Genomic DNA, 23,689 nt, shown 5'->3' with positions numbered 1-23,689 from the left:
TGTGTGTGTGTGTGTGTGTGTGTTGTGTGTGTGTGTGTGTGTGTGTGTGTGTGAGGTAGGGACTGTGTGAGGGTTCTCTTGAGGGTGTCTGTGAAGGGGGATCACTGACAGACACACCAGGTGACAGTGGTCAGAACGCTGGAACCGCTGCGTTAGAGTCAGACAGGGAGGGTGTAAGGTCGAGACTCTGGGCCAGGAGGGAGGAGGCCCCGTGGAGAACAGGGTGTCTCTGAGATCTCAGGTCCCTGAGAACAGACAGCAGTCCCGAACCTCCGTGCATCTCAGCAGGGCGCTGGCAGACAGGGGTTTGAGAGGAGGGTCCACACAGGTCCAGTGGGACACCCAGGAATCAAGTCCAGGGCCGGACCAGCAGTGATGGGATGCTGTGGCGCTTTCCGTGTGAAGAGGGTGTTCAGAAATGGGGTTTTAGCGCATGAGAGTTGACTTGGAACCCCTGATAAGGCATGTAAGTTCCACCTCAGGACTGCTGCCAGGGTGTCATGGGAAACCCAGCAGCCCACCCACGGGGCCTCCTGGGCAGATTGGGACCCTGTGCAGGGAGTGACGGCCCCACAGGCCTCGCAGACCCGCGCTCGGACACACTGACGGTGTAGCAGCCCTGCCTCGGGCAAGCCTACCCATGCCGTTTGCAGCAGCGTGTGCACCCTTCGTGCTGTGCTGTATGTGTTCTGGGACCTCGCACAGTACTGCAGACCTTCCCATCATGCTCCTGGACTTGCGATAGACGGCTCCACAGCCAGGCCCGCGGCAGTGAGGCCCTCCGCCTCCTCCTGTCCACAGCCAGGCCCACAGCAGTGAGGCCATCCGCCTCGTGTCCGCAGCAGTGAGGCCCTCCGCCTCGTGTCCACAGCAGTGAGGCCCTCCACCTCCTGTCCACAGCAGTGAGACCCTCCGCCTCCTCGTGTCCGCAGCCAGGCCCGCGGCAGTGAGGCCCTCCGCCTCCTCGTGTCCACAGCAGTGAGGACCTCCTCCTCCTTGTGTCCACAGCCAGGCCCGCAGCAGTGAGGCCATCCGCCTCGGGGCCTCGGGCGTACAAGACTGCAAGTCTTCTGTCTCCTGTGGAGCAGCCGGGTCATTTGAACTGCTGACCTTTCAGTTAGCAGCCTGGTACATTATGCCCTGTACCAGCACGGCTCCTTTAAGAGACTAGGACATAGTGCAAACATGACCTTTAATATACAGACCGTTCATGTGAATTGCTTTACTGCGATCCTTGCTTTATGGTGGGGCCCGGAACTGAGTCCACAGTCGCTGTCATGAATTAGAAATGATTTACAAACGGGGAAATCCTGGGTCCACGGTGACTAGAGAAAGAAATGTCTGAGGAAGCAGGGTTCTTCTCTCAGACAGCAGGAAGAACACTGTTTGGGACCATCCACCAGTCTTTACTGGTCTGGATAGAAAGCTCCATGCAAACGAAATCTAGGGCAGAAAGTACAGTCAGAAGAAGGAAACGTGCATAGGCTTCAAGTTGAGGCCGTGGTGGCTTAGCGTGAGGGTAGCCTGGCCAGCTCACTGAACGGTGGTCTGGCCAGTGCACTGAAGGGCAGTGTGATCAGAGCACTGAAGGGCGATGTGGCCAGCGCACTGAAGGGTGGTGAGAGCAGTGCACTGAAAGGAGACCTGGCTAGCTCCCTGCAGGGCAGCCTGACCAGTGCGCTGAGGGGCAGTGTGTCCAGTGCGCTGAAGGGCAGCTGCCATTGCCTATCATTTGGGGTTTGTGTGGCTCTGTGATCCTGAGACAAGGAAGAAAGTCCTGGGGGTCCACCTCTGAAACATCAGCCTGTGGGACCATTTGGATCACCATGGTCCGATGTCCCCGCACTGAGGACCCCCAGAAGCCAGGGCCAGCTCAGCTGCAGACAGAAGGCACGCAGGTCCCTGAGAGCCGGGAGGTTTGCGGTGTAAGCATGGTGCTCGGTTATTGATTAAAGAAGGCACAGGATACCTCCAGGTCTGCGGGCCCGCGAACTTGTCACTGTCCTCGGAGAAGGCATTGCCTGTTTGTGTAGGAGCATCCAAGGATCGGTGTCAGGATTCTAGGCTCTGGTTTAAAGACTTAAATCTGCCCTCCACGGAGTGATGGGGGTTGCATGGTCAGCGCTCTCCCCCAGGCTGACGATGGGTGCCCGGCTGGGCAAGCAGGTTCCCGTGCCGTCAGCTGCCAGGCTTTGACCTGCAACTGTCTCAAGTTAGCGTCACTGAAAGGCCCCCAAAGTTCCTTCCGGGTGAGTGACTCCTGAGCTAGGTCACAGAAAAGTGCCACCCCATGGACAGGCCACCTGTCCCGCAGCCCTTTTGCATGCTGCTTAGGAAAGGCGCCAGATCTGGAGCGCCTATTCTCTGGAGGCTGTGGCCGAACCTGTGAACTTACAGAAGCGCCAGCCGCAGCCTGCAACTGCCCTATCACCAGGCCGGCTCCACTCTCTGCCAGTGGTTTTCACACCGTAGCCTGTGGTGGAACCAGTGAACTGACAGCAGCTGCCCGGTCATGACCTGTCCCTCGCAATAACGCTTCTCGCCCCTCTGCCCTCCGCAGTTCCTCCGGATCTGTGCCGACCTCTTCCGACTGGTCCCGTTCCTCGTCTTTGTGATAGTGCCCTTCATGGAGTTCCTGCTGCCTGTGGCCGTGAAGCTGTTCCCCAGCATGCTGCCGTCCACCTTTGAGACCCAGTCCGTCAAGGTGACAGAACATGCTTGCTGGCGGCCCCCGCCTTGTGTGGTGGCCCTTCTGGGGCCTCTGCCGGACGGGGATCATTGCAGAGGCCCATGCTCCCTGTCTGCCCCTCCTCCAGTGGGTTTTCAGTGTGGTCGCTCCAGGCCCCTGTATTCAACCATAGACTGAGACCAGGAGGGGGTGTGTAGCTGGCCCCCCGCCACCTTGTCTGTCATCTTCGGGGGGACGTGGCCATGTCTTTTCCTGCACAGCCGCTGAGTTAAGGAGCCGTGGGGAACTCTGGTCCTTTACGAAATGCTCGCCAGCTGAACCTTTCCACACGTACAGCTCTGTGACGCTGATTACGCACCGCGAGTTGTGGGCTGTTCTCAGGCCCCTTTCCTCGGCTGTCCTTTCCCCATTAACGCAGAGTCGCCGTCCCCTCGTGTTCCTGTCCATTCTGTCCAGAGGCCGCGGTCAGTGTGAACCCATGTAGGTAGTTCTTAAAAGAGCAGGACGCTCAAGGCCGACCTTGTTACTAGTTAAGTGCACTGGTGTTCGGTTTGCGGAAGACTTCGGGGACATTTCTGATCTAAGGTTTGAGGATTATCTCTGGATAGTAGTTAGAGCCTCCACGGTGCAGCAGGTGGAGTCTGTGGGGATTTGAGATCCTGTTCTTTCTCCCCTTTTGCTCAGATCTCTTTTATAGTCTTTGATCAGAATGTTCTGTAATAGTCGCCAGGCATCGTTTAGTTACTCGTGGTAAAGGAGGAGGCAGGTGTGACAGCCATTTTTTTAAGACAATAAGAGAAAATTTGAGAATACGGTGCTCCAGATGGGAGAGCGAGTGTGGCCCTGTGTCCTGACGTGTGCGCACACTTGTGTGTGTAAGTGTGTGTTGAGTGTGGGCCTGTGCTGTGCTTGTCTCCCCGAAGTGTGTGTGTGTGTGTGTGTGTGTGTTTGTGTGTTGAGTGTGGCCCTGTGCTGTGCACATCTCCCCGAAGTGCGTGTGTAAGTGTGTGTGGAGTGTGGCCCTGTGCTGTGCACGTCTCCCCGAAGTGCGTGTGTAAGTGGGTGCTGAGTTGAGATGGAAAGCATGCTTGTTATTGCGGGTTTAGGGGAAATGATTGAAGCCCGGCCCTGACATGTGCCCCACTGAGGACTGAGAACTCAGCGCTGTGGCTCCGGTGGCCCGAGGGGTGACATGGCACCAGGGACAGTGGGGGTGCTGGAGCGAAGAGGCCCCCTGGTGGTGGACGAGGGCCTGGATTCCGGGAGCACAGTACTCAGTCTCTGACCCTGCAGGAGGAGAAAATGAAGAAGGAACTACGGGTCAAGCTCGAGCTGGCCAAGTTTCTCCAGGACACCATTGAGGAGATGGCCTTGAAAAACAAGGCGGCCAAAGGCAGTGCCACCAAGGACTTCTCGGCGTTCTTCCAGAAGGTGCCTGCCCTGCTTCTGCCTGTGGAGGGTGGGGAGGGCGCGAGGGGGAAGGGGGCCTGGAGGGGAGGGGAAAGGGTGTAAGGGGAGGGCGGCCTGTGAGGAGGGCTGGCCGGAGCCTCTGGAGCTGGGACACTTGGGGAACACGGCTTTCCCTCCTCCCCTGTGTGGACAGGCGTCCGTCCAGCCCTGAGTACTGAGCCTGTGGGGTGGTCACTCAGGTCTGGCCCTGCTGAACGGTGTCATGCCCACCTGAGCCATGTCAGTGTTCAGTGTGGCTCTGGCTTTGCCCACCGTCCTGAGGGACGGGGTGAAGCAGCTGAGTGACCTGAGACACTGGACCGGGGCTTGCTAGGTGGTCAGAGCTGGTCCTTCTGCCAGGAAGGTCCCCGTGGTCCTCACCAGCCCCACACGGCTCGTTCTCCAGGCCTGGGTGAGGGACAGTGAGGCCTGGACTGAGGCAGGCCAGGTGGGGACCCAGAGGAGACAGCCCTCCAGCTCTGTGGGTGGGCAGAGTGAGTAGGCAAGGCCCCGAGGAAGTCCATGAGCAGAGGAGGAGGAGTTTATAGAACTTTCTAGAACTGGTTAGAAGTTGTGTCTGGAGTTACTGAACATAGGGTTGGCAGACTGCTCCTGGGGCATATGTGTCCGACCCTGGTGACCCGAGTGTTGTGGTACTGCAGGGTCAGGGGTCCGGGGGGGTACCACCAGGCCCTTCAAGGACAGTGTGCCGCCTGCTCTGACTAGACCCTGCCCACCAGGGGCAGCAGCATTTCAGGAGCACGTAGGGCCACGCTGTGGGGAGGTCACCAGAGGTCAGATGCGAGAGCTGGGCTTCCTGGTCCCGTGGGGGTGAATTGGGCAGTGAAGTGAGGGCAGAGGGGAGACTGTGCACTGAGGATAGGACTGAAGGTGGACCCAGTGCACTGGGGGGGCTGTGGAGGAGACAGCTGGGGGCCTGGGCGGAAGGCCCACGTAGGTGCCCTTCTGGTTCCACTCCTGGACGCTCAGGTCGGGGTGATAAGGGGCTTTGTCCCCAGGCAGCCATACTCCCTGGCACAGGGCTCCTGCGTGCTCCTCCATTACCACGTCCAGGTAGGGAGGGGGTGGTGGAGCCTGTGCCTAGCAGGGGTTCCCCTCTGAGAGGCAGCCCCGCTGACCTGGGCACAGGCTTAGTGTCAGAGTTTGCTGGGATCCCTGGAAAAAACCAGATGAAGGGGCAGATCTTAGACCACGCTGGGCTGGAGTGGTTCTGGATGAGGCTGTCCTGAATCCGATGGCAAGAGGACTGGCTGTGCCAGCGTGGTCCACAGGGTGCTGGGCGTTTGCGTGTGCGCACACATTTGTGTACATGTACGCACACACACACACACACACACACACACACACACACTCTCACTCACACGTGTGCAGGTGCGCACCGTCCAGTGGGGAACTCCGGGATTGCTTTGCAGATCCGAGAGACGGGAGAGAGACCAAGCAACGAGGAAATCTTGCGTTTCTCCAAGCTGTTTGAAGACGAGCTGACCCTGGACAACCTCACGCGGCCGCAGCTGGTGGCGCTGTGCAAGCTGCTGGAGCTGCAGTCCATCGGCACCAACAACTTCCTGCGTTTCCAGCTGACCATGCGCCTGCGCTCCATCAAAGCCGACGACAAGGTGGGTGCGGCCCGAGGGCGTCCTCTGGCCGGGAGAGCCCCACGAGGGCCGAGTCCGGAGGCCGGGCTGCGGGCAGTGTGCGCGTCGGCCCTCTGCTCCGCCAGCCTGGTGAGGGGTGTGTGTGCCTGTGCTTGTCTTAACCACATTCCCTGAGCTCCTTACTTGAAATGAGATCTCTCACGTCAGTAATAATCATGGGAAACATGAGGTAGAGAGCCCTGCTGGCCTGTCCCGGAGAGAACTGTGCTCTGACCCAGCGGCCGCGTGGCCCCAGCATCTCTGTGGGAGAAGGACGGGGAGTCTCCTCCCGGGCGAGGTACAGCCTGGGCATCCCTGACCAAGGAGGAGCAGCGAGCTGGAGCGGGCATCGCCCGAGGCGGCCGCGTGCTTTCTTCAGCCGTGAGTGCTCCACAGGGCTGCTGTGATTATCTTTTAATGTCAGTTCTTAGCCCAGCTCTGTGATCATTTCCTTAAAAATGGGGGAAAGAGGAGAAGTCGACAAGGTCTCGACACGCCTGGGGACCTGGTCCCAGCTGTCCGCCTGGCCTGGAGGGGTGACCACTCAGCGTGCTGTCTGAACACAAACCCTGGATGACTGGAGCTGTTGGGAGAAATGGGCACAAAGAGAGTGCCCACAGCAGAAAGTTCCCTCTGGCCGCTCAGAGGCCACGGGCAGACAGGTACTCGGGGGACTAAACCTTCTCGTGCCTTCCAGCTTGTGGTAGCCCCAGGCTTTCCTTGGTTTATAGGCGCTCCAGCCTCTGCCACCACGTGGCTGTCTTCACTCTGTGTCTGTCGTAAAGAGACTGGGGCCCACCCTCTTCTAGTGTGACCTCGTTATAACTATGTCTGCAGAAACCCTATTTCCAAATAGGACTCGGGGGTGGGGGGTGGAGACTCTTAACAGCTGGGAGTCTGTGTGCTTTTCTCAGAGGAATTAAGACAGGTTAGACGTGCATTCTAGAAGCATGTTAGAGCTGTGTGTTGGGCCTGGGGTCCTTTTTCTGTTTCTGGATCCCAGTGGCGGTAACATTTTTTATTAGCTGCCTCTTCAGTTTCGTTACCACCTTGTGTTTTTGTTTCCTCTCTCTCGTGAGTTGGGTAAAGGTTTGCAGACACGTCAGCTTTCCCCAGCAGCTCACACCCTTGGTGATCTGTGAGGCTGTGCCCGTTCCCACCAGGCAGCAGTACCATCCTCTTCCTCCCTGCGCCACCCCTGCCCAGTCCCTGCCTCTGACCTTTGCCCTGGGGTAGACACTGCCCTTTGGACTGGAGTGGTTGGTTGTTCCATGAAAACTTCCTTAATGGTGCTACCGACCTATTTTCTGATGACACGGTTTGAAACGGAGCGCCTGGGAAGAATACTAGCTGCTTCCCGGTCACATAGCTCCCGGGGAGGGCCTGCAGCAGGTGCCAGGACCACAGGTTGCCTCCTGGGGTGGGGTTTGGCCACACTGTGACCCTGCTGGAGGAAAGGCAGGCCGTTAGACCTGTCCGCTGTCACCTCGGAATCTGACGAGCACGCCCCACTCGGGCCCTGGACCCCACCGATCTCAAGGGCCTTTCTTTCTGTCATGTCAGGTCCGGGGGCCCGTCAGCAACCCCCTCCTCGAGGCCTCACACGCTCGCCCTGCAGGGGAAGTGTGCAGGTTGTCACAGTGCATGCTGTCAGCATGTTGCCTGCTGGATGTGCCCCCTGTGACCCCCGAGCCTTGGTGCCCGTTCAGGAACTGCTCCTTTCAGGAAGGAATGTCACAGATCGATAGTGTTGGCAAAGGAGAAACAGCTGGGCATCCTGGTGGTTCAGCACAAGACGGGCATGGCGACTAGGGCCTCCTGCGCTGGGGAAAGAGAGGGAGGCTGAGGGGGAGAAGGAGACTGGGCGGCACGTGAGACCCCTGGCAGATGCTGTGGGGAGCCGGCTTCTCTGCTGACCGAGCTGACCACCTGATACCACCTTCCGGAAGCCTCAGGGACATCAGTGGCACCGTGGCGTCACCTCCCAGCACAGGGTAACCACATGTGTGTCAGGGCAGAGCGGTGTCCACAGGCCTCTCGGCGGCGCAGGCTTGGATCCTGGGTAGATGCAGCCTGCCAGCTTCTGTTGGCAGCCACGCACGTGGGCAGCTTGTACCACTCGGGAACGTGACCTGTGGCACAGTGGTGTTGAATACCTTCGAGTGACAGCTGGTCCACGGCTGACCCTCCAGAGGTTTTCAGAGGCAGTAAGTCGTACAGAAGGGGAGTGCCCATTCCTCTCCCACGGAGCGACTGCTGGAGTCGAACCACGTGCCTTCGGGATGAAAGCTTCTTACCACTAGGCCGCCAGAGCTCCCTCTCTGGCACAGATTTTGATTAATTTTCTCTGCTCTCCCAGCGACAGAGTTGAAAGTGATGACAGTTAAGGTAGTTGCCCAGGTTCACATTGCTGGACACAGTTGGTCAAGCCCCCAGTGACCCCTCAGGCTTCCCCATACCGTCTCCTCCCATGCACTGTGACATTCAGCCAAATCCAAAAGATGGCAGGTTGGTTCAAGGCCACCAGCCCCTCTGGAAGTCAGATTAGGTGGTCTCCTTCTGTGAAGATTGTCAGCCATGGATACCCCCTGGGGGTCCCTCTGTGTGGTAGGGGTGCTGGCAGGCGGTAGCACAAGCTTTACTTTGGGGTTTGCCTTCCCACGAGATTATGCTTGAGTATCCAGAGTGAAGGGACCCTTCTGTCTGCCCCTTCTCTTTCTGCTGTCTGTGCCCAGTGGATTTATGTCTTATCTGTGAAGGGCTTTATCTTGGGTCTTTAGCTCCTATTGCAGAAGTCTACTGAGAATGACTTAACAGACAGAAGGTTATTCTTGCCCAGTTTAGGATGTTAGTCGTCCAGATTGAGAGTACCCTGAGCCCTGGGAGAAGGTCCTCGTGCCCTTTCGCATCTGTGGTCCCTTGGAGAGCTCAGCAGCAGTCTCTCTCGGGGTCCACACGTCTGAGGGCTGGACAGTGAATAAGGATGAGAGAAGAATTGATGCCTTCGAGCTGTAGTGCTGGAGAAGGGCACGGGACATCCCATGATGGCCAAGAGATCAGAGAGATAAGCCTTGGAGAAAGTGTACCTTGAGTGCTGCCTAGGGGCTGACTGCAGGCTGGGAAGGTGGAGAGTCAGCACAGGAGAGGAGGACTCTGAGTGTGTCAGGGATGAGGATGGCACAGGACAGGGCGGCTGGTCATCGGGCCGCTCTGGCTCGTCCTGGACTTGATGCACCTAACTTCAGCGGGGCTCCCAGTGCAGAGACCCTGGGTGTGAAGGCGTCCGCCGCTCCTGGAGCCTCTTGCTGGTACCGGCCGCCTCTGAGCTCGGCCTTTGTATCCAGTCTCTGAGGTCTCAAAGGATCCTGCCTAATACTGCCCTCTACCCTGGTCCTGCCTGGCTCGCTACCACCAGAGAGCCTGGGACTTAGCACTCTGATGCTGAGAATATCAGACCGCCCAGCGTTATGCGGGTAAACTCGTGAACATGTAACCCCAGTGGGCACTGACCCCCAGGGGATGCACAGCTGAGGTGTGGCCCCTCTGCTGTTGCAGTGGGCTGAGCCTGTGGCCGCCCCGTCTCCCCTTGCTCTTAGCTCAGTTTCCCTGATTTCTCTGGTGCCCCACCCCTCTCCCGGCTCCCCTACCCATCTCAGCTCACCCACCTCTCTCCTGGCACTACCCCCCCCATGTCCCCACCTCTCTCAGCTCACCCACCCCTCTCCTAGCGCCCCCACCCCTCTCCTGGTACCCCCACCCTCTCTGAGCTCAGCCATCCCTCTCCTGGTACCCCTACCCTGCCCCGGTGCTCCCACCCCTTGGGATGCCCTCTTATTCCTGGCACCCCCACCCTGCCCAAGGCAGCCATGAGGGTAGGCTTCCTAGAGCTGAGTCCTGGGCCACCACCTCGCCCACGTTGCCTAATGGTCAGTACCCCAGGATCTCATCTCTAACGTGGGGATCCCAGACAGACTTCTGCTGTTGGGAGAATGGTGTCGAGGTGCTGTCCCTGCTTCTCCTGGGAAATGTGGCTGGAAATCTCTGACATTGTCAGGCAGACCCCAGGAGTCTGAGATGAGGAGTGGAAGAGGGAGGCTGGCTGGAGACCCGAGCACTGAGGCACCACGGTGGAGACCTTCTCGAGTTTTCTTTTGGTCTCAAGGCTCTCTTACTTGGAGCTGAAGAAGTTAGCACCCAGAAATGCCAATTAGTGTGAGCAGAACACCCCAAGAAAGCCCCCTCTGTCCACCCAGGGCCAGGCCAGGGCCGCCCACCAGAGCAGGTAGCCTTCCAGTTCCCATGGTGGCTGCCCGGCGCTGCAGCAAAGGCCTCCATGTGCCCAGCCTGGACCCTGACCAGTACCACGGAGGAGGGAGCTGGGGCGTCCTTCTGTTCCACAGAGTCAGCTCTCCACACACAGTGTCCGAGGGGACCATGTAGGTACCTGACAGGGACTGGACACTCAGAGTCATGTCCCTGCCCCACCCTCACCCCCTAGTGTCAGTGAGAGCCATGTGGGGGGAAGCCAGGAGGGGACTGGGGGAATCAGAAGGACAGCCATGCCCCCCAGGATTGACAGAAGGCCTCCTTGAAATCTTGGGGTCTGAGCCAACAGGACAGCCCCAAGAAATCTGCACAGGGGCACGTGGCTGGCACCTTTGGAACGTTGAAGACGAAGAGACACCTCTGAGAACAGGGGAGACTCGAGGGGAGCTGCCTGTGACCTGGGGGTCCTGGGGGCTGAGAATGTGGCCCAGAGAGCTGTCAGTGAGGTCGCCCTGCCCTTCAGGAAGGAGGCCATCGAAGCGGTCATAGAGGGGGACCCAGGATGTTTCCCAGACCTGCCTCCAAAGGAGTGGGACTGTGGCCGACATTAGTCTAAACCTAAAGGAACCAAGACTAGAAGACCCTTGACCCTCGGATGGAGGGGACCGAGCGGCTGGCACAGGTACAGGGCACTGCAGGCTGCCGCCTCCCTCGGGAGCGGGATGCTGGCAGCAAGGATGACAATGCCAGCTAATGTGCTTCCCGGGCTCAGTGGAGGAAAATCGTGAGCGCGCGGTAGACAGATGGCACCCCAAAGGGAACCCTGCCCGCAGGCCAATGCCCACTCATTGACCCTGCCGGACAGGGAGGTTGTTGCTGCTGTTGTTGTGTGCCGTCGAGTCGGAACCGAACCACAGCTGACCCTCGGCAGATGTCTGGATGGAGATTGCCCATCTGTCTCCTGCAGGGCAGCTGGTGGATTCGAACCACGTGCCTTTGAGATTGTAGTGCAGCTTCTTGCCACCAGGCCACCAGCGTGACCTGGAAGTCTACTGTAGGTTTCTTGTAAATACATCTGTCACACTACTGTCACCAGCTCTGTGCAAGTTTACACGTGTTGACAGCACTGATGCTAATTAGCAGCCCCCAGAAGGGAAAGATTGTCAGGGTCTTTCCGAGGCCCCTCCGGGTGGCTTTGAACCTGCAGTCTTTCGGTTAACAGAGAGCTGCACCACTCTGGCTCCACACCATTGATGCACACTGGGTGAGTCTTCAGAGAATCATGTTGAATTAAATAAGCCAGGCCCAGAAAGTTACACACTGCAGGACTCCATTTAGAGTGGTTTTAAATCACGGAGAAATGTTGAACAGGGCCAAGTGGGGTGGGGGTGGGGGTGTCTGTAAGGGACATTGTGTGGACCTCTGGCAATGAGGACGAACTCTGTCTTGGCTCCGTCGATGTCTGTCCTGCCTGTCATCTTGACTTAGGGTTCCTTGGGGAACAAGGTGGGGTGTGATTTCTGGTTTCCTACAACTTGGAGTAAATTTCTGTGACATCAAAAACCAAAAGCTTACTTTAACAAGCTGCTGACCGCCCACCTGCCTCCTGAGGTTACGTAGCACTGAACCCCAGTGGCCCCAGGGGGTGATGTCTGTCTCCTTGGCCTTCGCCTCCTCCTGGCCGTCCCCTCTGCTCCACCTGCTCTGTCTGCGGGTCTGCTGTCCTCACTTACACGGGGTCCTTGGGCTGACGAGGTGGCCGCCCTTTGCCCTCCCTCCTTTGTCCGCCTTCTCTTGTGAACACAGAGCTGTATTTCCAGGAATGGGAGCAGAGTGGGGGGCCTGGGGCTGTTTTGATGGGGAGGACGTGCTGTGAGCTGGTCCAGGCAGTGGCTCTGACGTGTCCGTGTGTCCCTGTAACCCTTTCCCCGCCCTCAGACGGTCCCAGACCCAGCACTTTCTGTTTTCTTTGCTTCAGAGTGTGTTCTGGGAAAGCAGTTTCTAGTAGACTCTTGTTCCCTGGCTGTTACTATGAGCCCCCTGACCTTTAATGACCTCCCTGACACATCGAGGGGCCTTTGTCTTACAGCTGATTGCTGAGGAGGGGGTGAACAGCCTCACTGTCAAAGAGCTGCAGTCGGCATGCCGGGCCAGGGGCATGCGGGCGCTGGGCGTCACCGAGGAACGGCTCAAGGAACAGCTGAAGCAGGTACGTGGCCCAAGATGCTGCCGGGCACCCAGGAGAGGCCGCGGGCAGGGTGGCTCCTAAGTCTTGGCTGGGGATTGTCCCGAGCGCTGGTTTCCGGTTCTGCGCGCTGTCACCGTGGTTGTACCGCGCGCTCGCGTGCATTTAGCCACGTCTCACCCTGCATCCTCTTCTGGTTCTTCTGACGGTCACCGGAGGACTTGGGTTACTGTTGCTCAGGGCTCCTGGTGTTTAACTGAGGCCAGGGAAGGAGCCCTGGTGTCAGCGTGGGTTAAGGATGGGCTCCTGACTGGAAGGTCGGTGGTTTGAGTCCACCAGCCACGCTCGGAGAGATGAGCCAGTCGGTCTTGATGAAGACAGCTTGGCCTTGACACGCCACGGGCAGCCCCCTCTGTGCTGCGTGGTGGCTGAGAGTTGTCACGGTGGTGGATGTCCACTCTGCAGAGTCCGGTGCCCTCTATCTCCCACCGCCCACCTCCCCTTCCATCCCCTGCCCCCGGCCCAGCCAGAACAGTGTGAGAAGGTCTAAAGAAGTTAAGAGGCCTCGCAGTTGGTGCTAGGCTCTGGGGGCTAGCAGGGGCCAGACACGGTGGTCCGTCATGAGTGTGTCCTCAACTTAAACCACAGTGGCTGGACCTGCACCTGAACCAGGAGATCCCCACCTCGCTGCTGATCTTGTCGCGGGCTATGTACCTCCCGGACACCCTGTCCCCCGCTGACCAGCTCAAGTCCACTTTGCAGACCCTGCCAGAGATCGTGGTATGTGGCCCGTGGAAACACCCTTCTCTCTCGGGGGGTGGGGTGCTGATATGCCTGCCTCCCTCCCTCCCTCCCAGGGCTTCACCCCCCACCTCGCATGGCCTGGCTCGGCGAGCTCAGGCTGAGGTGTCCAGTGGCCCCTGTGCCGCCTGTCCTCTGTGCATGCAGACTCCTGTTCCTCGTGCAGAGCCTGGGGGGCCGCTGAGGCCAGGGGTGTGGGGTGAGCATGTATGTGTGCTTAAGCGTGGTGACCCCTCGCAGGCGAAGGAGGCTCAGATGAAGGTGGCCGAGGTGGAGGGTGAGCAGGTGGACAACAAGGCGAAGCTGGAGGCCACGCTGCAGGAGGAGGCGGCCATCCAGCGGGAGCATAAGGAGATGGAGCTGCAGAAGCTCACGGAGGCCGCGGTGAGGACACGGGGCTGAGGCACACTGGCTGCGGGGATGGGGGAGAGCGACCTTGTGCACTGGGTGTGGGGAGGGGAGAGTGCCCTTACGCACTGGGTGTGGAGGAGAGGTGAGAGTGCCCTTACACACTGGGTGTGGAGGAGAGGTGAGAGTGCCCTTACACACTGGGTGTGGAGGAGAGGTGAGAGTGCCCTTACACACTGGCTGCGGGAGGGGAGAGCGGCCTTGTGCACTGGGTGCGGGGAGGGGAGAGCGGCCTTGTGCACTGGGTGTGGAGGACGGGGAAGGGGGGAACGTCCTTATACACTGGCTGTGGGGGGGAGCGCCTTTACACACTGGGTGGGGGGAGGGAAGGGAGGGCCCTTGCACACTGGTAGGGTGTTAGAGGGGAGGTGTGATGAGGCCAGGTGGATATGTGCTACTCTATTGGGGGGCTGCTGTCAGAGGACATCTGCCCAGAGAAGAACACCGTGGGCCCTCTCAAGGCACAGGGCTTGGTGGTCTCTCCCTTGGTGCTAGTACCTGTCAGAGAGAGGGGCCCCTCCCACAGAGGGAGGTCACAGTGTCACCCCTCCTCTCCTCCTGGGGGCCACAGACTGGGCAGACACCCACTTCTAGGGTTCCTGCACATCTGAGTCTGTTGGCTCTTTCCATACGGACGGATGTACACACCATGCACTCATGTGCAAGTGACACAGGTCTGCGTCCACCTCGCACAGATGGGGGTACACGCATCCATGCCCTGGGCTCCCTTCTGGGGCAAGGAGGCCGCTGTGCTGCATATTTGGGCGGAGGGTGCTGAGCAATGTGCTGGGCTCTGGGGTGCGAGGAGGGGTAGACTGTGCCGCGTGGGGTAGGGGTGCTGACTGGGTTCTGGGGTGCGAGGAGGGGGTAGACTGTGCCGCGTGGGGTAGGGGTGCTGAGCTGGGTTCTGGGGTGCGGGGAGGGGTAGACTGTGCCGCGTGGGGTAGGGGTGCTGAGCTGGGTTCTGGGGTGCGGGGAGGGGTAGACTGTGCCGCGTGGGGTAGGGGTGCTGACTGGGTTCTGGGGTGCGAGGAGGGGGTAGCTGTGCCGCATGGGGTAGGGGTGCTGAGCTGGGTTCTGGGGTGCAGGCAGGGGTAGACTGTGCCGCGTGGGGTAGGGGTGCTGAGCGCTGTGTTGGATCCTGGGCGTTGGTTGGCTGCATCATGCGGGGGGTGGTGAACTTGTGCACTGCTTTGCAGAAAGACGTGGAGGCGGAGGTGGTGGCAGGTGTGCCCCCTGGTCAGGCCGTGGTGGAGCCGCAGCCCGCAGAGCCTGACATGATCTTACCAGAGGAGGTGCTGAAGGACACTGCCCCCGTGCTAGAAGGCACCAAGGTAAGGTGACCGTGTGTCACACGGGAAGAGGCTGGCGAGGACTGGTGGGGCAGGCTGGGCAGCTCCTGGGCGTTGGGCGCCATCATGGGCTTTGCATAACGGAGGGCATGGTCTGAGCAGGGACAGGTCACTGGGGCAGCGTGTCGTCGAGTGGTAGCTTGGGCCAGGCAGTCCCAGAAGAGGTAAGAAGGGACGTGCCGTGTGTTCTTCGAAGTGAGGCCAGCAGGATTTCCTGTGAGGTGGGATGTCCCGAGGGTCCAGGGTTTGGGCTTGAGAGATTGAAAGGAGAGGCTGCTGGAAGCAGGAGGGCCTGTCGGCCCAGAACCCTGAAGGCCTGCCGGCTGGAGCCACTCCTAGTACCTCCTTGCCCTGCCTCACCTGCCGTGTCGTGCTCTGGACACTGACGTGCTTGTTGGCTGGGCAGGAGCAGGAGCACGGAGCAGAGAAGAGGCAGGATGCAGCCTCCAGAAAGCAGCTTGCGATGTGGGGCTGTGAATCCTAGAGGCTCAGGGCATCGGGCTGAAGGCAGGAGACGTGGTGTAGTGACGGCGTGAAGAGCCAGGGCTGGAGCGTTCCTCTCGGAGACTGATGTCCTGGGGACAGGGTGGGGTCCCTGGTGCTGCTTACCTGGTGGAGGTCACACGCACAGTTGTTAACCCACTGGTGGCCCTGCAGCTCTCAGGCTGAGGTGACTTCGGAAGCTGGACACCGGGAGACAGACCTTACACAGGCTTGAGGCATTGTTATTGCCACAGCTGAGATGAAAGGTCAAGGTGTGTTGGTTAGGAGGACAGGACAGCAGGTGCCCAGGCACCCCTACGATCACACAGTGTCGGCTGGCCTGTCAGCTCTCCGGGACTGCGAGAAGTCCTGGGCGGTGTGGGGCTGGAGCCCCAGTGCAGCCTGACCTGGGGCCCCGTACAGCCTGACCTGGGGCCCCCGTGCAGCCTGACCTGGGGCCCCCGTGCAGCCTGGCCTGGGGCCCCCGTGCAACCTGGCCTGCGGCCCCCGTGCAGCCTGGCCTGCGGCCCCCGTGCAGCCTGGCCTGGGTGATGGTCACAGTGAGTGTGCTCTTGGCCACTCGAAGGTAGGGCCCCCAATTGGCAGCACTGGAATGGGGCTGCCTCTGGACAGTGTGGATCAAAACCTTCAATGTATAAAGCGAAAACTTTAAAACTCTCCAGAGCACAGAGCAGAATACCTTCTGAACTAAGATTCCAAAGGTCTCTTCTTCACCAAGCACAGACCTTAAGAAAATGGCAAGTAAGATTTTGGGGTCCTCAAACAGGAGGACACGAGAGGAACCTTGTCCTCCTCACCGAGGCAGCGCTGTCAGTGCTGACTTTCTCTGTGGTGGTGGGGTGTGTCTGTGAGGAGGGCCAGCACCGAGGCAGCAAATGTGGGTGCAGGCCTCCTACAGACAACTCAGGCCCCACATGACCCTAAATGAGCTCAGAGAGACCAAAGTGGGGAGGCCGGGGACACGGCCTGCAGGGTGACACGCCAGCCAGGACGTGACTGTGCTTTAAGAGGGGGGAGCTCTGGTGGCCTAGTGGCAAGAAGCTTTACTGCAATCCCAAAGGCTCATGGTTCGAATCCACCAGATGCTCTTCTGGAGAAGGAGGGCAGTCTCCTCCTGTGCCAATCACCCCTCATGCAATGATACACAATAACAACAGTGAGAGAGACAGCCCCTCGATCAGTGGGTTGACACAGTGACTGTGGCAGTGGGCTGGAGCCCTTGGGACATGGTGCAGGGCTCACGTCTTGTTCAGGGAGTCGGTGTGAAGGCTCCAGACTGGTGATGATTTCACAGTGTGTATGTGCCACTCACCAAGTGGGCATGTTAGAGCATGAGAACATGGTCTAACCCTGTGGGCCATGTGCGTCCCCTGTGCCCAGACCAGCAGTGTGTGACCCCTCAAGTGGTGGCCTGAGGCTCCGCTTTGACCGAGCGGGAGACGGGCCACCTCGCGCCTCTCACAGACCACTGTGTGCCCATCCCCAGGGGGAAGAGATCACCAAGGAGGAGATCGACGTCCTCAGCGATGCCTGCTCCAAGCTGACGGAGCAGAAGAAGTCCCTGGTCAAGGAGAAAGAGGAGCTGGAGCTGCTCAAGGAAGACGTCCAGGATTACAGCCAGGTGAGGGCCGGCCGGGGGCTTGGGGCCCCTCGAGTGCTGGCGCCCCAGCAGGGCAGGCTGGCTGAGACACTATCGAGTGCTGGCACCCTACCAGCACGTGTGGGCAGGCTGAGAGACCCTTGATTACTGGCACACAAGTAGGGCAGGTGGGCTGAGAGCATCAAGTGCTGGTGCCCCAGCAGGGTAGGGCATGTGGGCAGGCCGAGAGACCCTTGAGTGCTGGCACCCCAGTGGGGAGCAGGCTGAGAGGCCGTCAGATGGTGAACTGTGTTGATGGGGTTTCCTGTGGCTATCAGTGACTGGAATAATCGGGATGGGAGTGTCAGAGACAGTGCAATTGGCACAGGACAGAGCAGAGTTTAGGGCTGTTGTACATAGGGTCGTATGAGTCGCAAGCGACTTGACAGCACAGAACAACAAACAACATCCCATCCGGTCACCAGTGCCCCCTGAGTCAGTCTGTGTGTGGACCGCAGGCCTCACGCTCATGTCTGACTCATGAGTTAAACAGCAGCTCAGTTCTCGTCCAGAGAACGTCCTCCTAGCAGTGCCTCAGGACAAAGGCCTGGCGATCCACTCAGAGGGTCAGCCCCTGAGCGCCCTGCAGAGCCGCACCGCGCAGACTCACGCCGGGCACCGCGATGGCAGCTGGACTGCCCCCGGTCTCCTCACTGTCCGGTGAGCTCCGGCCGCTTCATGGAGCGGACCCTGTCCTCACTCCAATTTCCCCCTGAGACATCCTAACTCAGTTCTCTTTCAGTTGCTAGAAAAGAAAAACATTTTTCTCAGGTTTATAAATACTGCTCCAAGATTGATTGAAAAAATGTGACTTTTGCACTCTGTTGGGAAAAGGTTACCAATTTAGAGTTTGGAGATTAGTAAGAATTCCATGTCTTTGTCCTGGTTCCCTGAGCTGGTGCCGTGTCCACCCTGGTGTTTGCTGGTGTGATGGACTTGGAATTTAAGAAGGTGCTTGACTTGTGGATTCTTTGAGCGACTGACTTACTCTTTTCTTGTTGTTAATACACATTCAAGCACAGATACACTAATGTGACAGTCCTCCCTCTACTGTTCATTCAGTGACGTTGGTGACATCCTTCACAGCCCCTCACCGTCCTCAGTTGTTGCCCCAGGACTGACAAACCTTGACTAGAGCAAGGGCCACACGGGGACGGCCATGTGTGACCTTTACCAGAGGGCAGTTCCCATGAGGTCAGACTCCATGCTCCAGTACCGCTTTCCACTCCTCTCAACGCCAGTCTTTTTTTTTTTTTAATTTTTTAATTTTTATTTTTATTATTTGTATGTGTGCGTGTACCGTCAAATCAGATCTGACTGGTACAGGAGGAGATTGTCCCTCCTTCCCCGGCAGAGCATCTGGTGGATTTGAACCCTGCACCTCTGGGATTGCAGTGCACCTTCTTGCCACTAGGCCACCAGAACTCCCCTTCAATGCCAGTCTTGCTGCTTCAGTGGGTCCAAAATCCAGTCCAGTAGCCCACAGACCACACAGAGCCGTATTGAGGAAGGCAAAGGCTATAATCAAGGCTAGCAGCAGAATGCAGTCGGGACAGCTTCTGAAACGTGCTCACGGGCGCCGTGGGTCTTGTCTTCCCACGGTGGCCGCTGTGGCTCCTGTAAATCCTGCTCTGGCAGCCACAGGAGTCTGGCTCTGAAGGACATGCTGCCTTCTCTGCCGGATCCGCTCGATGTCATGGCGAGACTTGTCCCCTTGTGGATAGGTAACATGCCCCTTTCACATATTCCCGCCATCCACGTGGCAAAGTCAAGTTCCATGTCCAGGAAGGTTGTTTTGACCACCAAGCTCTCACCCCACACTCTGCCCCAAGCTTCTGTCTCGTCTTCTGAGTTGCTCTGTGGTCAGTGTGATCGCACCTTGATGGATCTTTGCTTGATTTGGTTTCTTTTACAAAGATAGTTCTTAAGAGGGGAACGCTCCTCTTAGTACCTATTTATTCTTTAACAAATAGGAATAAAATTGAGCAATGTTGGAGCTGGCCCAGTCAGATCAAATCTGTGTGATAAATACAGTTAGACTTGGCGGCGTTCCCTGGCTGGGCTGATGGGTTCCTGTTTACAGCCCATCCTCGAACTTCCGTCCGTAACGCTCGTTTGAATGGATTGAATCCATTCTATGAAAAACTTTAAGGCTCAGTTTTGTCTTTTTGCTTGCTTTTCTTTCTTTTTTTTTTTTTAAATAAGACAGCCTATTTAAAACAAAAATATCTTTTGCCAGGATTTGCAAGAGATCAAGAAAGAGCTCTCCAAGACTGGCGCAGACAAGTTAGTGGAGGAGTCTAAAGCCAGCCGAAGGCTGACCAAGAGGGTTCAGCAGATGATCGGGCAGATCGATGAGATGATCACCCAGCTGGAGACAGGGCAGGAGACCGGCAAGCTGAGCCCTGGCCAGGGTGCGCCCGCAGGGTGAGTGCGGCCCTGGAGGCCAAGGCGGGGAGCAGGGGGAGGATGCCCCTCAGAAGGGTGCATCTCGGGAACTCGGGCTCTGAGCACTGGGGCCCAGGCCCTTCTGACTCCAGCAGTCACAACTTAACCAGGCTGTCCAGTGGAACCCTGGTCACCTCTGAGTGTACCATCCACACCCAGTGGCCCCCTTATCAAGAGCTGCCCAGACTTCCTCTTCCTTGCGTCCTCTGCAGCCCCTGCTGCCACCAGCTCTTGTGAAGGGGAGCACTGCTCTGTGGCCTGTTGGGTGTCCCCACTCCTACCCTCAGCCCCACTGGTCAGGGGAGCACTGCTGTGGTTTCTGTGGTCTCCCTACACCCACTCTTATCTAACTCCTTTCCACGCTGCCGCCACAGAGTGAGTGAGTGAGTGTATGTATGTGAGAGAGAGAGATCATGACTGCCCGTCAGCCCCAAAGGCTCTGCCACTCTGCCCCTCTGCTCCAGCTTCGGCCACACTGGGCACCCTGTCCCTTCCCCTTGCATGAAGCTCACTCCCTCAGGAACGGCACCCCTCAGACCCCCTGGAGAATAGCTACTGGCCAATCGACTGGAAGAGTCCTGTATTTATTCCAATTCCACAAAAAAGGTAATCCAGCAGAATGTGGAAATTACTGAACAATATCATTAATGTCACATGCAAGCAAATCTTGCTAAATATTATCCAAAAACAGCTACAACAGTATATCAACAGAATGGCCAGAAATAAAAGACAGATTTAGAAGAGGTCATGACACTAAAGATATTCTTGCCAATGTCAGGTGGATTTTGGCTGAAAGCAGAGAATGCCAAAAGGGTTTCTGTCTGTGTTTTATCAACTATCCAAAGGCATTTGACTGTGGATCACAACAAACTGTGGCTGGCGTTGAGAATGGGAATCCCAGGACACCTGATTGTGTTCATGCACTGAAACCAAGAAACTGCTGTCTGGACAGAGCGAAGGGACAAAATCAGGAAGGGAGTGTGTCAGGGCTGTGTGCTTTCTCCATATCTTTTCAGTCTTTATGCTATGCAGATCATTTGAGAGGCTGGACTTTATGAGGAATATGTTATAGTACTGGTCAGTCCATTTGCCGTACAGAGGTAACTCGTGGTTGCTGTGAAGCTGAACGCTGTGACACTGATGTGTCACATGCGAGAATGGTTACCCATGGTGGACAGTGTTTGGTGAAGCTCCCCAATTAATTCAAGCTCAGAAGCAGGAGTGGCATCCACTTCTATCATACCTTGCCTCCGGAAACCCTATGAACTTGGAGAAATGATACCAGTGTTCAGGTCTTTCGTTCATAGGGTCGCTATGAGTCGTCTATGACTCGATGGCACTTAACAACAAACAATACGACATCAGGAATGGAGGAAGTCTTAGTAACAGCCCGCATTATGCAGATGACAACCTTGCTCGTCCAAAGTAAAGACCTGAAGCTCTTGCTGCAGAGGACGCAGCCCTCAGTATGGATTACGTCTCAGCATCAGGAGAACGCAGATCCTCAGTACTGGGCGGGCAGCAGCGTCATGATGGATGAAGGACGGAGGCTGTTAAAGACTTCATCTTGCTCGGATCCACAGCAAACACTCCTGGCACCAGCAGTCAGGAAATCAGAAGACGAGTTGACTGGGAAAATCTGCTGTCAGGGACCTTTCCAGAGCGCTCAGGAACAGTGATGCCAGTCTAGAGACTAAGGCACACCTCTTCCAGGCCTTGGTCTTCTCAGCTGCTTACTGTGTTTCTGGAAGTTGGACAGTGACGAAGGATGACAAAAAGAATCAACGTCTTTGAGTTGTGCCGGAAAGAATATTGAACATCCCATTAACTGCCAAGAGAACAAAACCAGTCTGTCCTGGAAAACGTGGCCCCAGAGTGCTCCCTGGAGGCGAGGATGGTGAAGCCCCATCTCACACTCCGGGCATGTTGTCAGGAGGGGAGGATTTGGGGAAGAACATTATGTTCGGAAGGATCAAGAGAAGAAAGGAAGACCTTGGACGAGATGGACTGACATGGTGACTGTGGCGATAAGGTCAGATCTGTTAGAGATGGTGAGGTTGGCTCAGTCAGGATAGAGCACGTGTTCAGAGCCGTTGTTTAGAGCTGTGAATCATTGTTGACTGGACAGACTAGAACAGCAGGGCTGTGTGTCCTCTCAGTCACCCCTCATGATAGCACCTCAGGGGCTGTGTGTCCTCTGTCTGAAGGTCACCCCTCGTGTCCTCTGGTCTGAAGGTCACCCGTCGTGATAGCACCTAGGGCTGTGTGTCCTCTTGTCCCCGAAGGTCAGGCTGTGTGTCCTCTTGTCCCTGAAGGCCACGCCTCATGATAGCACCTCAGGGGCTGTGTGTCTGTTCTGCTACCAGTTTATCCCAAACACCTTCAGGAGCACCCCCAGTGGTCTGTGGGGAGACACCTATGCTCAGAGCACACTTTCTGTGCTGCCCACTGGCCCAGGCCCTCTCCCTTCTGACCTCACACAGCTTCCCACCCCTGAGACGAGTGTGGGCAGGCCACCACAGCACCCCTGCTGGCCCCTGCTCACGGATTCCTTGCTCAACCCACACACGAGGCCAGTGTGGTGCTGCCCATCTCCTGCCCGTCCCTCCAGTCAACCTGGCACGCTGTCGTGGGTTCATCCCTTCAACCCCATGCAGCCTCAGGCAGGGTGTGCTCTGTAGGAGCTGGTCAGGTAGAGCTTTGCCCAGCTGCCCAGAAGGACAGGCCTGAGAGCTGCCAGGGGCTGGGAGACCCACCCAGTATGGCCACAGCTGCCTGTGCTCCCCCCACCAGGGTCCACCCATTGTGCCCACAGCAGCCTGTGTTTCCGCCCTTCTCCAGGGAGAACGTCATCAGTGTCAGCGAGCTCATCAGTGCCATGAAGCAGATTAAGAACATTCCAGAAAGCAAGCTGCTGAGCTTGGCCTCAGCGCTGGATGAGAACAAGGATGGCAGGATTGACATCAAGGACCTGGCCAAGGTGGGCTGCACTGCGCTGGGATCCTGCAGGTGGTGTGGTTGGGGTGTCAGGATCCTAGGCCCCCATCTTCCAGAGGGTTTTACGTGCATGAAGTGGTGCTCGGAGGGCAGACAGCGGTGAGGAGCATGGGCATGGCATACCAGGTGCTGACAGACAGCGGTGGGGAAGATGCGCATGGCATACCAGGCTGTGCTGGGTTCTGTGTGGCCGCCTGCGTGTGCTCACGGTGCAGATGTCCCATGAATGGTGCCCCAATGTTTGCACTGCCCACTTGCCTACTTGCCTGGCCCAGTCAGGACACAGGTGGCAACCGAAGCCTCAGTTGGGCAGGTAACCCCATTCCCAAGGCTCTCGGACCCTTGTCCTGTTAGTCATGGGGCAGCCTGGCCACAGGAGCCAGCTGTGCACAGCCGCTACCAGGGGAGTTACAGAGCAGGGTCAGCACAGTCTGTGCCAGGGACAGGGGGGAGGACCTCGAGCCCTCCAGCAGGGTGCGAGATGGCCAAGGTTCACACTCTGTCTCCTGCCAACCTAGCTGTAGTTCTTGTCCCTGAGGCCTTGCTCTCGGGAAGGATGAAGTCACCTGGGAGAGATGGGGTCTGCTCTGGGTATGGGGCAGTGCAGCACACTGAGTATAGGGAAGGGTCTCTGGGGAGGGGGCCTGCCTCCGGGAAGAGGGCCTGTCTCCGGGGAGGGGGCCTGCCTCCGGGGAGGGGGCCTGCCTCTGGGGAGGGGGCTTGCTTCTGGGGAGCGGGCCTCAGAGGAGCAGTTGGAAGGCAGACCTTGCCTGAGCCAGTCTTTGAACACAGGTGATCGAGCTGATTGACAAGGAGGACATCCACATCTCCACCAGCCAGGTGGCCGAGATCATGACAGTGTTGGAGAAGGAGGAAAAGGTGGAGGAGAAGGAGAAGGCCAAGGAGAAGGCCGAGAAGGAAGCTGCCGAGGTGAAGAACTAGGCTCTGCTCCTTCCCAGGCTGAAGCTCAGCCATGCTGTGACACCAGCAGCCGGGAGGCGGTTCCTAGTGGCAGATCTCTTCTTTTTTCTGGAATAAATCAGAAACTTCCGTAATCAGGTAAATTTTCCATCATTCCGTGAAGATTCCATCAGTCTGGACCTCTGCCCCCGGGAAGGAGCCTAGACTGGCCGAGGTGAGGTGGATGAGGTGCCGCAGGGACGTGACCACGTGGGGCAGGCAGGCAAGCGCTTCCCCAGGACACGTCTGAGGCAGATTCTAGAACAGCCGTCAGCTCTGAAGATCGGTAAACTAGTCGGTAGAGCTCGATTCAGAACCGGCTGTGACATCTGCTCC

The 23,689-nt window shown here is 57.8% G+C and overlaps 1 protein-coding gene across 1 annotated transcript in view; it reads left to right on the top strand.

Moving 5' to 3' along the window:
* The window catches only part of LETM1 (leucine zipper-EF-hand containing transmembrane protein 1), a 62,514-nt gene extending 39,179 nt beyond the window's left edge, over positions 1 to 23,335 (top strand). The window contains exons 4-14 of the mRNA XM_006893601.1: positions 2,561 to 2,704; positions 3,983 to 4,120; positions 5,572 to 5,775; positions 12,149 to 12,268; positions 12,893 to 13,024; positions 13,286 to 13,429; positions 14,653 to 14,787; positions 16,796 to 16,930; positions 19,188 to 19,375; positions 22,238 to 22,376; positions 23,186 to 23,335. Coding sequence (XP_006893663.1) covers positions 2,561 to 2,704; positions 3,983 to 4,120; positions 5,572 to 5,775; positions 12,149 to 12,268; positions 12,893 to 13,024; positions 13,286 to 13,429; positions 14,653 to 14,787; positions 16,796 to 16,930; positions 19,188 to 19,375; positions 22,238 to 22,376; positions 23,186 to 23,335 — 1,629 coding nt within the window. The remainder of the gene's footprint in view (positions 1 to 2,560; positions 2,705 to 3,982; positions 4,121 to 5,571; positions 5,776 to 12,148; positions 12,269 to 12,892; positions 13,025 to 13,285; positions 13,430 to 14,652; positions 14,788 to 16,795; positions 16,931 to 19,187; positions 19,376 to 22,237; positions 22,377 to 23,185) is intronic.
* The last annotated feature ends 354 nt before the right edge of the window (positions 23,336 to 23,689 follow it).

This window comes from Elephantulus edwardii, unplaced genomic scaffold (assembly GCF_000299155.1).
Source record: "Elephantulus edwardii isolate Elephantulus edwardi_28Jun2011 unplaced genomic scaffold, EleEdw1.0 scaffold00129, whole genome shotgun sequence".
Classification (NCBI taxonomy): Eukaryota; Metazoa; Chordata; class Mammalia; order Macroscelidea; family Macroscelididae; genus Elephantulus; species Elephantulus edwardii.
Note: the sequence above shows the minus strand (reverse complement) of the source record. Positions and strands in the feature narration are given on the sequence as shown.